This window comes from Rhinoraja longicauda, chromosome 11 (genome assembly GCF_053455715.1).
Source record: "Rhinoraja longicauda isolate Sanriku21f chromosome 11, sRhiLon1.1, whole genome shotgun sequence".
NCBI classification, from domain to species: Eukaryota; Metazoa; Chordata; class Chondrichthyes; order Rajiformes; family Arhynchobatidae; genus Rhinoraja; species Rhinoraja longicauda.
In genome coordinates, this window is record NC_135963.1 from 13,663,338 (window position 1) to 13,681,479 (window position 18,142).

At 43.3% G+C, this 18,142-nt stretch overlaps 1 protein-coding gene across 2 annotated transcripts in view; it reads right to left on the bottom strand.

Annotated features, from left to right (window-relative positions):
* Nucleotides 1-18,142, bottom strand: part of LOC144598307 (phospholipid phosphatase-related protein type 5-like) — a 106,368-nt gene that overhangs the window by 12,838 nt on the left and 75,388 nt on the right. Inside the window, exons 3-5 of one of the 2 annotated variants that reach the window (XM_078408287.1) lie at nt 17,375-17,628; nt 11,367-11,543; nt 1,847-1,981 (exon numbers count right to left, since the gene is read on the bottom strand). In XM_078408287.1, the coding sequence (XP_078264413.1) occupies nt 1,847-1,981; nt 11,367-11,543; nt 17,375-17,628 (566 nt within the window). The remainder of the gene's footprint in view (nt 1-1,846; nt 1,982-11,366; nt 11,544-17,374; nt 17,629-18,142) is intronic. The other variant, XM_078408288.1, reaches the window with a different exon arrangement.

The following is an 18,142-nucleotide window of genomic DNA, read 5'->3' on the forward strand; positions in this document are numbered from 1 at the left end:
CAATCTTCACAACTGCACCTTGGGTGTTTAATTGGAGCAGGTCAGTACGGGGCAGAGATACAGAAGGTGAGAAGAGTATTGGTAGAATAATAAAAGTGGAGTGGGAAGGGCATTTCTGTCACAGGATCTTTTTCAAAACCTATCTCGATGAGGCCTCTCCTTTTACCTGGAATCGCCCTTCCACTTTGCTCCGGGAAAGTTAAGGAACAGTTGTGGGTTTGTACATGGATCGGGTGGAATGCCTACATCAGAACAGAACCACGCAAAATTCATCATCAGGACCAGCTTGAATATTTCCAGCGTGTTGTACAGAATCAGCTCATTCAGGTAAATGAGGTCTAATTTTATACACCCCTTGCTGACAGTGATAGTAAATTGTAGGTGGAGAAGAGGTGGGAGGGGGGGGGGGGGGATGCTAAAGAAGGGGTAAAACTCCAGGAACAATAGGTTTGCACTGACTCAAAGCAAAGCTGTTTTAAAAGTAAGCCTCTGCTTCTTTCTGATATCTCGAAAAGCCATTTAGCTCTTTAAAGAATAAATGAAGATCCATTTTCATAACTTACGACCTAAATCCATAGGGTCACAGAATCACACAGCACGGAAACAGGCCCTTCGGCCCAAATTTTCCATGCTGCCCAAGATGCTCCATCTACACTAGTCCCAACTGTAAGTCCCAAATGTGTCCTAAATGTGTCGATCTTATTTACACTGCACTAATGGAGGATGCCCTCATCCTGTCTCCACAGCAGTTATTAATCTTTACCAACAGAGTAAACCTTTGTCTTGCTGGAATCTTCTGCCAAAGTAATGTTTCCAATCTATCTCAAACTAATTGAAAATTTGTCAGGAGCTTCAGCTGACATTGCTGAGGCCTTTAAGTTTGAGTTTTAATGTAGTTTATTATTGTCATGCGTACCCAGATGCAGTGAAAAGCTTTTTGAACCGGGCGATCCAGTCAAAGAAAAGACCATACACAATTACAGTCAAGCCATCCACAGTATAAACACAAAGGATAAACGTATAACACGTTCTCAGCTTCTTCAGTAACAACACAGGTGCCATGTCCAATGTATGTTCCCATATGTTCCCACAAGTGAGGGAATCCAGAACTAATCTAGGACAGAGGGCATAGCCTCAGAATAAAAGGACACAGCTTTAGAAAGGAGATGAGGAGGAATTTCTTCAGTCAGAGGGTGGTGAATCTGTGGAATTCATTGCCGCGGACAGCCGTGGAGGCCAAGTCAGTGGATATTTTTAAGGCGGAGATTGACAGGTTCTTGATTAGCAAGGGTGTCAAGGGTTATGGGCAGAAGGCAGGAAACTGGGGTTGAGAGGAAACAATAGTTCAGCCATGATTGAATGGCAGAGTTGACTCAATGGGCTGAATGATCTACTTCTGCTCCTACGAGTTATGAACTCATCAACTAAGGACAATTGGATGAAGAATTACCCACTGGGAATGAGATGAGAAAAATGTCTTCTCTGTGAGACTATTTGGAATTTGCTACCTCAGTAGATGCTGAGTCATGAGGTATATTCAAGGCTGCTGTGTATGTTTATGGACTTAAGAAGAATCAAAGATAATAGGTAACAGATGGAAATCTGGGACCAAGGCGAATGATCAATCAGCCATGATGTTATGGCTTCAAGCTTCAAGAGACTTATGACATACTACTGCGTCTACGTCCTGTGTGCATACATCACTCTGGTAAAGACGGCCACATATATGGGAAGAGCAGAACACTTAAAACAACTCTTACCTGGACAGCAAACCTACTAATTGCAGAGGACAGTTGCAAAATGCATGCTTTACTTTATTTGAAGAAAGCACATTCTATGAGCTTACCTGCGCCAGACTTAGTTTTGCTAGTGGACTTTCCATACGTTGTAGGGTGATCAAAGACATGTCGGTCATACTGCTGTTCTGCAGGTTTTCATTTGCAGTGTGTCTTCCTTTAAAGTTATGCACCACACACGCAACCTTTTCACATGTAAAATATCAGAAGAAAGACGGTAATACAGATTGCAGCACTTGAATAAATTGGATTAAACCACCAACATATATATATATATATATATACAGTAGGGACACATTACGTCAAGTGTATTGTCATATGCTCAAGTAAGCTGAGGTACAGGTTCAATGAAAACTCTGAAAATTAAGTGAATTAAAACTTTCCGCCATTAACTTAAACATCAAATATGACACGTATTACTCTTTTTTTGGTTGCTGAGATCAATTTGAACCTTCGGAGAGGTGCATATGTGTGATAATGACTTTGCACTCTTGGGGTCTTGGTTAGCTGTGGGAATGTTAACTCCACAGAACAATGAGAGAACAGCGACATAACACAATGAAGGGAAGATGACAGAAAATGGAGGCTAACATTGAGGCATCTACAAGAGTGCTTATAATTGAGAGCATAGCAACGGACCAGGAAAGATAGAGTTAAGAGAGTTGTAGTAGGAATTGGCTTCATTGTAGTAGCTGGTTTCTAGGTGGGATGTTGGGGTTTGGAGCTGTATAAAAGGTCTATTTTGCAGACCTTCTCCCCGGTACTCGAAAAATGCTTGAACTATGTTAGGTTTCATGTTGGACTTCGGTGTGGATTTTGTAATCTCTGGATGACTTCACGGGTAGGCTAAGGGTGTTTGAGGGTGGTAACAGTCCACCATGAACTTGTTTGTTGACAACCCGGTAAAAGTGGTCAGCACTGAATGGTCTGCAAGGCTCCAGTTTCAGTTGCAATCCAAGGACCAAACCTCATCAACTTACATTGACATTCCAGTGGAGCCAAGGGAAACATAGAAAATAGGTGCAGGAGTCAGCCATTAGGCCCTTCGAGTCAGCACCGCCATTCAATATGATCATGGCTGATCATCCAAAATCAGTACCCCGTTCTGGCTTTTTCCCCCATGTCCCTTGATTCCGTTAGCCCGAAGAGCTAAATCTAACTCTCTTGAAAACATCCAGTGAATTGGCCTCCACTGCCTTCTGTGGCAGAGAATTGCATAGCTTCACAACTCTCTGGCTGAAAAAGTTTTTCCTCATCTCAGTTCGAAATGGCTTACCTCTTATTCTTACACTGTGACCCCTGGTTCTGGACTCCCCCAACATCGGGAACATTTTTCCTGCATCTAGCCTGTCCAATCCCTTAAGAATTTTATATGTCTGTATAAGATCCCATCTCATCCTTCTAAATTCTAATGAATATAAGCCCAGTCGATCCATTCGTTCATCATATGTCAGGAGTGCTCAACCCAGCTATCAGCATTTCTCAGGGTTACCGTGATTCTGTTACCACCCTACCTCATTCCAGTCCTTACCTGCAGAGACTTTCCAGAGGGCAGTTGCCTCTTCCTTCCACCAGCCTGTACTTACCCAAGGGCTACTGCCAGCAGGGACCCAATGGGTTGAATATCTGCCCTCAGTGAGGTTGTTTTAGCACACCAGATGTTTGAATCGGTACATTTAAGTATTTAACCGCTGAATTAAATGATTCCTTTGAAATAATGCTTTAAAATGTTTTGCACATCTGGAAATATACACCATGAATATTATAATCGCAAGGAACTGCAGATGCTGGTTTACCGAAGAAACACATAAAATGCTGGAGTTAACTCAACCGGTCAGGCAGCATCTCTGGAGCCAAAAAGTCGCCTGTCCGGAGATGCTGCCTGACCCGCTGAGTTACAACAGCATTTTGTGTCTTTCCATGAGCATTATCCTAATTCTTGCTTGCATTCAATTTTAATTTAAGCAAAAGGAAGATTGAAGATTTTTTCTATTGCAGCATTTGCTGAATAAAATGGAAAATGAAGAATATGATAGATTTTGATTCTTACTGCTACTGTGCTGGTCTGCTCATTCAGTTATAGAGGTATAGAACATGGAAATGAGCACATCAACGCCAACCTGTTCACACTAGCTCCATGTTAACCCACTCTTGCACCCACTCCCTGCACAATAGGGGCAATTTATAGTCACCAATTAAACGCATGTCTTTGGGATGTGGTAGGAAATCTGAGCACCTGGATGAAACCCACACTGTCACAGAAAGAACGTGCAAACTCCACACAGATAGCACAGAAGGTCAAAATCAAACCCGGGTCTCTGGTGCTGTGATGCAGCAGTTCTACCAGCCTCCGACTGATCTCCTGTTATGCTGCGTAATTCTGTAATGCTCACTAATTGGTAAGGACATTCAAAAGTCAAGAAAATAAGGTGTAAGGAAAGGGTGAGGATGTAACATGTCGAGTATTGATTCCATGGATGGAAAGGGTTAAAGGGATAGCATGGAGCGCAACCAGTGAACGGCTATGGAGCTAACATTCTTACAAATCCTACCCAGAAGGGAGGAATGGGAGCATTCAGCAGATCTAGCAGCATTTAGGCAGCATAGTGCAGCGGTACAGCAGGTTACAGCACCAGTGACCCGGGTTTGATCCTGACTACAGGTGCTGTCTGTACTGAGTTTGTATATTCACCTGTGACTGTCATAAGGTCATAAGTGACAGGAGCAATAATTAGGCCATTCGGCCCATCAAGTCTACTCTGCCATTCAATCATGGCTTGCTATCTCTCCCTCCTAACCCCATTCTCCTGCCAGCTCCCCATAACCCCTGACATACTAAAATATCCATTGATGTCTTCCACAGCCTTCTGTGGCAAAGAATTCCACAGATTCACCACTCTCTGACTGAATAAATTCCTTCTCATCTCCTTGCTAGAGGAACGTCCTTTAATTCTGAGGATATGACCTTTAGTCCTGGACTCTCCCACTATCATATCATATCATATCATATCATCATATCATATATATACAGCCGGAAACAGGCCTCTTCGGCCCTCCAAGTCCGTGCCGCCCAGCGATCCCCGCACATTAACCCTATCCTACACCCACTAGGGACAATTTTTACATTTACCCAGCCAATTGACCTACATACCTGTACGTCTTTGGAGTGTGGGAGGAAACCGAAGATCTCGGAGAAAACCCACGCAGGTCACGGGGAGAACGTACAAACTCCTTACAGTGCAGTACCCGTAGTCAGGATCGAACCTGAGTCTCCGGTGCTGCATTCGCTGTAAAGCAGCAACTCTACCGCTGCGCCACCGTGCCGCCCTAGTTTCCACTAGTGGAAACATCTTCTCCACATCGATGGGTTTTCTCCGGGTGCTCCGGTTTCCTCCCACATTCCAATGACGTGCAGGTTTGTAGGACAATTGGCTTCTGTAAATTGTCACTAGTCTGTAGGATAGAACTAGTGTAAAGATGATTGCTGGTCCGTGTGGACACGGTGGGCCGATGGAGCCTGTTTCCACGCTGTATCTCTAAACTAAACTAAACTGGTAACCTTGGGTGAATATCTTGTTGCAGCTTGTGCAATTGCATTTCACTGGCTGATGTCTTTTGATGTATCTTGCCATGAATTGATGCATGTTGCGATGAATTGTTCACCGTGAAATGTGGCCGATAAGGAAAGGATATAACTCAGTCTGGAGAGTGCTCAGCGGTTGGGACTTTGCCCTTGGACTGGGTTGCGACCAGTGCCAAGGGAACAGTGTGAGCCCTACTGCGGATGGAGCTGCCCATCACTGACTGGGAGTCCAATTGTACAATGGTACTTTATTGTCACATGTACCCAGGCACAGTTAAATTCTTTGTCTTTGCATACAATTCGATAGAATCATACAGCAGACCTCCCCCAGGCAGTACAGAAAACGTTGCCACGTTTTTGCCGCCGACAAATTTACAAAAAGGTTCATGAGTTCAGAAGTTGTAGGAGCAGGAATAGGCCATTCGGTCCATCGAGTCCACCCCGCCATTCAATCATGGCTGATCTATCTTTCCCTCTCAACCCCGTTCTCCTGCCTTCTCACCATAACCCCTGACACCCTTATTAATAAAGTTGTGATGGCATAGATCTGAATTCCATGCATTTCCCCACAACTTTGCTGCACTTGGCTTTAATCACTCTTCTGCAGACATTCATCGGTTCACAGGTTACCTCTTAATTACGATGCACAACCACTGTAGATGATGGCATTGCTGCTGTTGTGTGCAGAGTTGCTCGTTATCAGTTTTGTGCAAATTATTTTTGGGCAGACACAAAGAGGCCCTTTGGCCCAACTTGCCCACACTGACCAACTTATCATGTTCATAAGTTCATAAGTATCTCTGCCTTAAAAATATCCATTGTCTTGGCCTCCACAGCCTTCTGTGGCAATGGATTCCACAGATTCACCACCCTCTGACTAAAGAAATTCCTCCTCATCTCCTCCTTAAAGGAACATCCTTTTATTCTGAGGCTGTGACCTCTGGCCCTAGACACTCCCACTAGTGGAAACATCCTCTCCACATCCACCCTATCCAGGCCTTTCACTATTCTGTAAGTCCCCTCTCATCCTTCTAAACTCCAACGAGTCGATATGTGTTGCGCATGTGGGATTACACAAGGGAAGGTGACTGAAAAATATGCAAAAATAATGTTGTTTTATTAAAATGTGGCCCAAAAAAAAAAAAAAATCCTTACCAATACTTCACAGGCAAGGCACCAAAATAAATAGTGAAGCCCTTGAATAACGGTGGAGCATAACGGAAGTAATATGTGAGATTTTAAAAAATCACATTTTTATACTTGATGGCTAAGAAATACATCTTCAATCACTGGGAAAATTGACAGAGATGGAATCATCACTCGCAGTGCATAAATAATTAACAAGGTAACTGGTCCAGATGGAACAGATCCTCGAATCCCAAAGAAAGTGTGGATGGAACAGATGGAGACTTGTGTGAATTATTTGTACTTAAAGTACAGGAGTAGAACCAGATGATAGATGAACAGCTAATGCTTTTCCTGTTGTCAGATATATCACAACAAATATTAGAAGACTGATAAGGGTGGCATCGTGGCACGACCGGTAGAGACGCTGCCCCTTGATTCTTGACGCTGCAGATTTTTTATTAGCAAGGGTGTCAGAGGATAAGGGGAGAAGGCAGAAGGGGTTGAGAGGGAAAGACAGATCAACCATGATTGATTGGTGGAGTAGACTTGATGGGCTGAATGGCCTAATTCTGCTTCTAGAAGGCATGAACTCATGAACTCATGGTTTGACTGCATGTTTCAAAGCATGCATTCCCAAGCAGCTCATTGAATGCAGGCACTAATAGGAAGTGGGAAAAGAGCTATATCCAACTCTCTCTTGAATACATCTAGTGAATTGGCCTCCACTGCCTTATGTGGCAGAGAATTCCAGCATGAATAACATTTTAAGTCCTCTTACTACCCTTTGAGGCTCTTGCTTGCATTGACGGTAATTAGTGAAAGTGGGCTCTCTATACTTTTGGTTTCCATATTGGTTTTATTCATATATTCAATCTAATCTGAACAGGTATTTTGTTGTGAACCAAAAAGTTGGTGGTTGGAGTTGGGAGATAGAGGCAGTTGAATGTGTGTCAATCTGCAGTTTAATGAAAGCTGGAAGAGGACTAAGGAGAAACAAAGTGGCAGATGGAGCCAGGCGAGGGAACAGGATGAATGAGGGTGGCAAGAGGTGTTGGGAGGATAAGCCGGAAATCTAAGGCTGCCATTGCCAGCATCAAGTAAGTAAGGAAGGTGATAATGGGAAGTATGAGAGGAGAGGTGAAGGGCAAATGGAACCAACATCAGATGGGGATGGGGATGGAGAGGGGGAGGGAGGGGAAAAGGAGGGGAGCCCGTGGATATAAAATGTGGTTGGAACCAGGCGATGGAAGGTTGCGGGTGTGGGAAACGTAGCAAAAATGAGAGACCCAGAGGAGGATCAGAAGGATAGAGGGGTGTGTTCTCCTCCCACCCCCCCCTCTTCCTTCCAATTTTCCTCAGCTCCCACTGTCATCCCTTTTCCCTTACCCTCCCTCCAACCCCCGTCACACATTTTTGTTGCCCTCCCTCTCCCCAGTTCCTCCAGCAGATTCCTTGTTGCTATTTAAAGTAAAGGGGCGTCAAAAATGTGTAAATAATATTTACTCCTTATCATTTAAATAGGTTGACATTGCATTAACCAACAATTTACAACTCTGTTTACTCTGCCTTGCAAATCAGCGGCATAAACGAAAAACAATTACAATATGAAATTGTATCGGTTAAACTGTAATTTGCTGCACTATGGATTTAGCTAATGTTAAACTAATTTGCAAAATATCTACTAAAGACATGATATATGTAAACACAATCACAAACTAAATATTAAATAAATGTAAAAACATAGTTCAAGTAAGAAAAATGGGATTTCCCATAGATTCGTTAAAGATTCTTTAAATAGAGCAGCACGGTGGCTCAGCGGTAGAGTTGCTGCCTTACAGTGCTTACAGTATCAGAGTCCTGGGTTCGATCCCGAACTTGGGCGCTGTCTGAACGGAGTTTATATGCTCTCCCCGTGACCTCCGTGGGTTTTCCCCGAGATTTCGGTTTCCTCCCACACTCAAATGACGTACAGGGTTGTAGGTTAATTGGCTTGGTGTAAATGTAAAATTGGCCCTAGTGTGTTTAGAACAGGGCCGTCTTAACGCATGGGCCTGATGGGCACTTGCCCGGGGCCCCACGAGCATAGGGGCCCCATGCTGATCTGTGTACTTGCAATAAATAAATACTGCTTTAAAAATGTAGGTTCAATAAGTGCTTTTTTCGCAACATTTTCCATCCCTAAGTGCTTCTCACAGCGATCTGTAAGTGCTTTTCGCAACAATGTAGCACCCTAAGTCCATCGCTAAGTGCTTTTCGGTAAGTGCTTTTCGCCGGCATGACAGGGGGGGGCTGATAGGGAAAGGGGGGTGGGGGAGAGTAACGGTAGGGGCCCCAGTACACTGCTTTGCCTGGGGTCCCATAATGCTGTAAAATCGGCCCTGGTTTAGAATAACGTTAGAGTGCGGGGATCGTTGGTCGGTGCGGACTCGGTGGGCCAAAGGGACTGTTTACGCACTGTATCTCTAAACTAAACTAAACTAAATTAAAAAGATCATAACATAACTAAGTGATGCAAAATTGCTCTGTATTTCACAGTAACAGTTGATTTCTAAACATCACCTGTGCATTGTCATTTATTCACAAAATGCTGGAATAACTCAGCAGGTCAGGCAGCATCTCAGGAGAGAAGGAATGGGTGACGTTTTGGGTCGAGACCCTTCTTCAGACCTGTGCATTGTCAATCATATTTAATCGATGTGAAAATAACAAACCTAAAGCTATATTCATTATTCTCTAGCTTTTCTATTCTGCTGCTTAAATTTTCCTCCATACTTAATGCCTCAAAACATGAAGCCACAGTACATGGAACAGTGATGATTTGATCATTTAAATTGTCACAGGACACAGTGATGGCACAATAATTAAATTACTCATCACCCCGAGGTTCTGACTGGCAATGTAGAGATCTACTGCAAGTTCAAATCCCATCAGTATTTAAATTCAGTTAATAATCTTAAATTAAACAAAGCAGCAATGACTGAAATATCAGGCGAGAAGTGGTCTAACTGGCTACTTTGTGCAGGGTATTTATATATTGGTATTAAATGCTAGCCTTGAGCAAATCTCAAAATATGAATTAAAAAATGTTCTATTTACACTAAAATGCGTTTTTAGAAACCTCATATTCTTGCCTTTTCCCGTACCCTCTTATTATACCTGGGGTATTTAGGTATTGGTAATAAATCCAGGCCTAGTCCAAATCTTAAGATGTGAATTAAAAATAAATTCTATTTACATTAAAAGGCATATTTTTAGATACCTCATATTTTGTTGTTCAGATAATCAATGCACTATATGCCTGTCGCAGTGGTATGACCAAGGTAATTGTGTGCAAAAGCTAATGAAAGTCCACAAACAGAAACATTGCAGAACAGAGAAGTATTTGCCCTGACTCAAACTCTGGAGTAACTCATCAGATCAGGCAGCATCTGTGCAGGAACCGATAGGGGATGATTTGGGTCAGGACCCTTCTTCGGACCAGAAACGTTGCCCATCCATTTCATCCACAGATGCTGCCTGACCTCTGAGTTACTCCAGCACTTTGTACTTTGACTCAAGATTCCAGCATCTGCAGTTCTTTATGTCAACATTTGGGTCGGGTTCGGTTGAGGATTAACATCTGTGGTTTGGTGTTGTCTGCGGGCAATAGCTCTGGCAAATGGGAGCACCAAGCAAGTACATGCATACCTTATAGGGAGACCTGCCCAAATGTTCAATGGTTACAGGGCTGAACCTTTACGCCATGCAAAAGGTGGCCTCATGATTGCTTTGAAAGCCGGCTTGTACATAAGTTTGTAGAACCTCATAAGTACCTCACGGTTGTCAAGGGTTGCACTTGCAACGTTAAAAATCTCAAGAGGGGCCCCCAGGCATATGCAGAATATCATGATGTATGTCCATCTCCTTCAGTACAAATATCATAGGCTCTACACCCAAGTTTCGATGACTTTTACCCTGAAATTTGATCTTGCGTTAAATATGAACATTGAGTTATGCAATTCAGATTTTTCAACAACCGTAGTACCTGCAGATTCTTTTTAATGTATTACGAATCATTGGTCTATGATTTTGACATTATTTTGTTTGCCATTTATACTGTTGAACTGGATTTGACTTGTGCTTTACTAATTCTCTGAAGTAAATAGAAACATAGAAACATAGAAAATAGGTGCAGGAGGAGGCCATTCCGCCCTTCGATCCAGTACCGCCATTCATTGTGATCATGGCTGATCATCCACAATCAGTAACCTGTGCCCAACTTCTCCCCAAATCTCTTGATTCCACTAGCCCCCAGAGTTCTATCTAACTCTCTCTTAAATTCATCCAGTAATTTGGCCTCCACTGCCCTCTGTGGCAGAGAATTCCACAAATTCACAACTCTCTGGGTGAAAAAGTTGCTTCTCACCTCAGTTTTAAATGGCCTCCACTTTATTCTGAGACTGTGGCCCCTGGTTCTGGACTCCCCAACATTGGGAACATTTTTCCTGCATCTAGCTTGTCCAGTCTTTTTATAATTTTATATGTCTCTATAAGATCCCCTCTCATCCTTCTAAACTCCAGTGAATTCAAGCCTAGTCTTTTCAATCTTTCCTCATATGACTGTCCCGCCATCCCAGGGATCAATCTCGTGAACGTACGCTGCACTGCCTCAATTACAAGGATGTCCTTCCTCAAATTAGGAGACCAAAACTGTACACAATACTCCAGATGTGAGTATGTTAGAAAGTGCAGGACACATCACAAAATAGATGAAGCCTTGAATAATATATGTGGAGTATATCAAAACTCCCTCTTGAGGAGCAGTGTCTTATCCTATGTAATGGCCCGGCACATTATTTCATTGCCACAGTGTCACTTACCAAAAACACTCCTACTGCTGCTCCTATAATGAAGCCTGCCACAACATCCGACCAGTGATTTCGGTATTCCGCCACTCTGTTTATTCCAGTCAGAAATGCCAAACACATGAGACCCAAACAGAGGAGAGGTTTTGCAAGTCTTGTTCCAGTCGTCTTCACAGTACACGTGATGTACATCTGAAGCCACAAAGAAAATTAAGCTGCAATGTTAAACTTTGTTGTGCATCATGGCGATTAAAGAACTGGGTTAAATATTCAATGCCCATGGGATTAATTTCCTTTACAAGTTAATTATCCTTCTTCCTTGTCAGGGGATGTGAAAGGACCAGTTGAACTGTTTGTGGGTTGCAAAATAAGACTGTGGTGGAAATTGGAATTACGATTTAATAGAGGAACAGCTGGTCTTTACAACATTAACTTTTTTTTAGGCCTGATTTCAACATTTAGACTAGCTTTTTGGGACTAACTATAATTCTTTGTTTGTAAATTTAAAGGTAGCACAGTGGTAGAGTTAGTGCCTTAAAGCACCAGAGACTAGGGTTCGATCTTGACCACGGATACTGTCTGTATGGAGTTTGTATGTTCTCCCCATGACCACACGAGTTTTCTCCCACACTCCAAAGATGTACAGGTTTGTAGATTAATTAGCTTCTGTAAATTGTAAACTATCCCTAGTGTGTAGGATAGTGTTAGTGTATGGGGTGATCACTGGTCGGCACGGACCCGGTTGTCCGAAGGGCCTGTTTCTCCGCTGTATCTCTAAACTAATCCAAACTTAGATGGGGCACCTTGGTCGGCATGGATGACTTGGGCCGAAGGGCCCATTTCCCTGCTGTATGACTTATGACTCTGGCTCTATTTGGAACAGAGTGGGAAAAACCTGCGCTTAGCAGATCGGTGGAGCAAGAAGTGTCATTGGTGAGGTTGAGTCACTGAACAAAGGTAAGGTCAGCAGAACTATTGTTGACCTGAAACACGGGGTCACTTGCTGCTTCAAGAAATCCATTGTCCGTGTTTGCCATTGGTATACGTGGGTATAATTTAGTACCTAACTTTTGCAGATCAATTGTTGCGAACTTGCTTCGAGAAGCTGTGCCTATCCAAAACTGCAATGCTCTGTGTAACATTAGGTTACATTAAAAGCTAACAAGGCAGCACGGAACTGCAGCATTTCCAGGCCATTAACTCAATTTCTCTCTCTGGCATTGCTGATTGGCCTGCAGATGGTTTACAGTGTTTGTACTTTTATTTCAATTTGCAGTAATATTTGTTAAATGTGTTTACACTGTAGATGCTGATTACACTTATATGACAATTTTTATGATGTGTTGCATTAAATATAGAATGGAAACTACAACATTTAATATCTTCCAGCAAACAGCAAACTTCCTTTATCCTGGTTGTCAATATGTGGATTGTATGACTGATTGTCTTGTTCATTCCCATCATTTTGTGTTGTAATAGATAACTAATAGATAACTATGTAGATAGAGTGCCCTTCATGGTACTCGACACAGAGATCAACTGATAACAGGGGCAGTGTTAGTGGGAGATAATAAAAGACTACTTATGCCATATGTTGCACGAAAACAATATTATTTACGGTACTGCAATAAAAATACATTTATATTTTTACAAGTAGAAGGGTAGACACTTGTTTGCATTGCTGAGGGTTGTCTGATATAATCTTCCGAAGAATATAGTAAATAGAAACAGAAATAAGCCATTAAATAAGAAGGGTCTCGACCCGAAACGTCACCCATTCCTTCTCTCCAGAGATGCTGTCTGACTCGCTGAGTTACTCCAGCTTTTTGTGTCTTTCTTCAATTTAAACCAGCACTTGTAGTTCCTCCCTGCACATTAAATAAGACCATGGATGATCCTGAGTCTCATATCCACTTTTCCCTCGAGGATGTTTTATAATGAGGTAATTAATTAATCTATGCTGGGACTAATTAATTGTCCCATTGTAAGGTATCCTTTGGCAAAATGTGATCAGAACATAGTAGAATTTTATGTTAAGTGAGAAAGCGAAAATCGTGGGTCACGAACTGGTCTTCAATAAATACAATTGCAAATATATGAATGCAAAAATTCCCTAAAATGGATTGGGAAAACAGATGAAAAGCTGCAATGGTAAATACATTGTGGCAAGTATTTAAGGAGCAATTTTATTATTCTCGGTCGAGAAGGAGTAAAGGTATCCATTGTGAAGCCAAGACTCTCAGAAGATCCATCCATGATTGATCAAGGAAGTTAAGGATGGCATCAAATTGAAAGAAAATAGGTTTACTAGGTTAATTCCCGGAATGGCGGGACTGTCATATGTTGAAAGACTGGAGCTACTAGGCTTGTATACACTGGAATTTAGAACGATGAGAGGAGATCTTATCGAAACGTATAAGATTATTAAGGGGTTGGACACGTTAGAGGCAGGAAACATGTTCCCAATGTTGGGGGAGTCCAGAACAAGGGGCCACAGTTTAAGAATAAGGGGTAGGCCATTTAGAACTGAGATGAGGAAAATCTTTTTCAGTCAGAGAGTTGTGAATCTGTGGAATTCTCTGCCTCAGAAGGCAGTGGAGGCCAATTCTCTGAATGCATTCAAGAGAGAGCTAGATAGAGCTCTTAAGGATAGCGGAGTCAGGGGGTATGGGGAGAAGGCAGGAACGGGGTACTGATTGAGAATGATCAGCCGTGATCACATTGAATGGCGGTGCTGGCTCGAAGGGCCGAATGGCCTCCTCCTGCACCTATTGTCTATTGTCTAAAATTAATAGACTGTTTCGAAAAATTAGTGTGGGCCAGAAGATTGACAAAAACTTTAGAATCCTGGATGGGATGACTAAAAAAACTACTAAAAGGGGTAGAAAACAGTTTGTGAGACTGAGCAAGCTGGCTAGTAAAATAATTTTTTAAATGGATGCAGAAAGGAGGAGAATAGCTAGGGTGAGCATTTGCTCTTTAGAGGAAAGGACTGAGGAATTATTAATAGAAAGTAAGGTGAAGTCCCTTTGCTGTGGTGGGGCTATGATGATGCAGATCAATTCAAGAACCTGATGGTTGCAGGAAAGCAGCCGTTGCTGATTCTAGAGGTGTGTAATGTCAGGCCTCTGTACCTTCTGCCTGATGGAACCAACAAGAAGAGGGCATGGCCCGGATGGTGGGGATCCTCGACGATTGATGCTGTCTTCTTGAGGTAGTGCCTCATGTAGAAGCTTTCCATGGTGGGGAAGGCAGTGTCGGACTCCACAACTCTTAAACCCCTTGCATTCCTGAACATTGGAACTGCCTTATCAGGCCATGATGCAACCAGTCAGGATACTTTCTACAGTGCATCGGAAGAACAATATTCGAGTGTTCGGTGACATGCCAAATCCCTTTAAACTTCTCAGAATGTGGAGGCACTGGTGCACTCTATTCATGACTACAACTGCGTGCTGGGCCCAAAACAGGTCATCTGAGATGTTAACGCCCAGGAATTTGAAGCTCCACCACTGACCCAGCAATGAAGACAAGTACACGGTCTCCCGACTTCCCTATTCTGAAGTCAATGATTAATTCCTTGGTTTTACTGACGTTGAGTGAAAGGTGTTCTCTCTCTCTGTATGCTGACTCATCACCACCCATGATTCAGTCAACAACATGTTGACGGAGAATGTATATACAACATTGGAGCTGTGCTGAGGTACACAGTCGTAGGTGTGAAGGCCAAGGGACTAAGCACGCTGCATTGAGATGTTCGTGTTGATGGTCAGTGAGAAGGAGATGCGACTGAGGTCTACTGAGGAGATGAGGAGATGAGGAAATATAGGATCCTGTGGCAATGGGAGACACAGGCGCAGTGGTCTTGGAGCATGGTGATGGGGTTGGAAGAGATGATTGCACTGAATGTTGAGCTGCAGTCAATGAACAGCAGCCTGAATTATGTGTTCTTGTTATCCAGATGGTCCAGAGAAGAATGGAGAGCGAGTGAGATAACATCTGCAGTGGACCTGTTGTGGTAATAGGCAAATTGAACAGGACATTTCTGAGGTAGGAGTTGATTTGCATCGTGATAATGGAGATTTCAATGGAGGTGTGCAGGGACAAGTTCTTTACACAGAGAGTCGTGGGGGCCTGGAACGCATTGCCAGGTGGTGGTAAAGGCAAATGTGACAGTCTAGTTTAAGAGGCTTTTAGATAGGCACAAGGGAATAGAGGGATATGGATCATATACAGGCAGATGATATCAGTTAAACTTGGCATCATGTTCGGCCAAAATATTGTAAGCCATAGGGCCCATTCCTATGCTGTGCTGTTCAATGTTCTAAGAAAATAACATTGTAACAGACACAAGGAACTGTGCTGGTGTGTTCCAGAGGGTCAGATTTTTTTTTAGACTTAGAGATACAGTGCAGAAACAGGCCCTTCGGCCCACCGGGTCCGCACCGCCGAGCGATCCCCGCACACTAACACTATCCTACATCCACTAGGGACAATTTTTACATTTTCCCAGCCAATTAACCTACAAACCTGTACGTCTTTGGAGCGTGGGAGGAAACCGAAGATCTCGGAGAAAACCCACGCAGGTCATGGGGAGAACGTACAAACTCCGTACAGACGGCGCCCATAGACAGGATCGAACCTGAGTCTCCGGCGCTGCATTCGCTGTAAGGCAGCAACTCTACCGCTGCGCCACCATGACGTTTTGGGTCGGGACCTTTCTATTTCTGTAAAGGGAGGGGCGGTAGTGAAATTCTAGAATGAGTTATGATCAAAAAGGGGAAAAGTAGGGCGACTAGGCTTGTATACACTGGAATTTAGAAGGATGAGAGGGGATCTTATTGAAACATATAAGATTATTAAGGGGTTGGACACGTTAGAGGCAGGAAACATGTTCCCAATGTTGGGGGAGTCCAGAACCAGGGGCCACAGTTTAAGAATAAAGGGTAGGCCATTTAGAACGGAGATGAGGAAGAACTTTTTCAGTCAGAGAGTTGTAAATCTGGAATTCTCTGCCTCAGAAGGCAGTGGAGGCCAATTCTGAAGGCTTTCAAGAGAAAGCACTTAAGGATAGCGGAGTCAGGGGGTATGGGAAGAAGGCAGGAACGGGGTACTGATTGAGAATGATCAGCCATGATCACATTGAATGGTGGTGCTGGCTCAAAGGGCCGAATGGCCTACTCCTGAACCTATTGCCTATTGTCTATTGTATCAGATGTCTTTGTGGCCTTAAATGTTGAAGGTAAGGGAGTAAATGTTTAGTGGAGAAATAAGGAATAATGTTTTCATCCTGAAGGTTGGATGTAGAGCAGATTGTCTGGCGGTGGAAACGGGCACTCTCACAACATTTAAGTAGCATCTACAAGAGCACCTCCATCACTAATGCATTGAAGTCTACAGACCAATTCCTGGTAGACAGGAGAAAGCCACAAAAGGCTGGGGTAACTCCACGGATCAGGCAGCATCTCTGGAGAAAAAGAATAGGTGACGTGTCGGGTCGAGCCCCTTCTTCAGAATGAGAAGTCTATAGACAGGTGTGTAGGAAGGAACTGCAGATGCTGGTTTAAACCAACGATAGACACAAAATGCTGGAGTAACTCAGCGGGACATGCAGCATCTCTGGAGAGAAGGAATGGGTGTCGTTTCGGGTCGAGACCTCCACATGCCTGAACAATAACCTTGCTCTCTCAACATCAGTAAAACCTGAAGAAGGGTCTCGACCCGAAACGTCATCCATTCCTTCTCTCCAGAGATGCTGCCTGACCCGCTGAGTTACTCCAGCTTTTTCTGCCTATCTTCAGTCTGTAGACAGGGACTTGATGCTCATTGCGGGCACGTTTCTGCACTATAGGACTCTATCATGCATTACCACAGAGATGAGGTAACTACTCTCCAGAACTATATGCCACCATCTTGTGTCGGTCGGTTTGTGACCATTGGAAGCGACAAATATAACTGCAATTACTTATTTAAGAGACAGCAGCTGTGAGAAGCATATAATAACGCATGAAAGATGTACTTACAGCCAGGTATACTGCTGCATACACACTTAAAGCTGCCTCTTTGGACGGGAATGTCTTCCTGGCTTTTGTGATGTCGTCTACGTTGCCCGTACAGGCTTCTTCGCTGCTGATGAACTGCGCTGATTCATGATGGCAGCCCAGCGCTGTGTAGTTGGGTTTACAGACTGTGAGAAAGTGGGGCGCTAGATTTCCCGTCACCACTTGCCCAGCGTTTACGAAAATATCAGTAACAAAAAGTCCAAATGCATACACCCCTGTGGAAAAAGAAGCAATTAGAGAACACTTTGGTATAAAATTACATACTAGAGAACTCAAATAAAAATTAATATGCAATCCAATTTTCACCTCAAGTTCAACTTAATCACACTTGCTTTTTAGCAGTTATTCTGGATATTTGAAGTGAGTTTTCATCAATCTATCGCTCTGTATTTGTTTCTGCGTAACTCTTAGTCAATGTAAAAGCAACTTGCTAGGGTCACTCATCAGGTCAGGTGGTGTGTAGGAAGGAACTACAGATTCTGGTTACACCCAAGATAGACACAAAATGCTGGAGTAACTCAGCGGGTCAGGCAGCATCTCTGGAGAAAAGGAACGGGTGACGTGACGGGGCGAGACCTTTCTTCAGACTGAGAGTCAGGGGAGAGGGAAACTGGAGGTGTGAGGAGGTACAAAGAACAAAAGAATGGTGACGTTTTTGGTCAGGACACTTCTTCAATTTGACGTAGGGTCCCAACCAGAAATGTCACCTATCCATGTCCTCCAGAAATG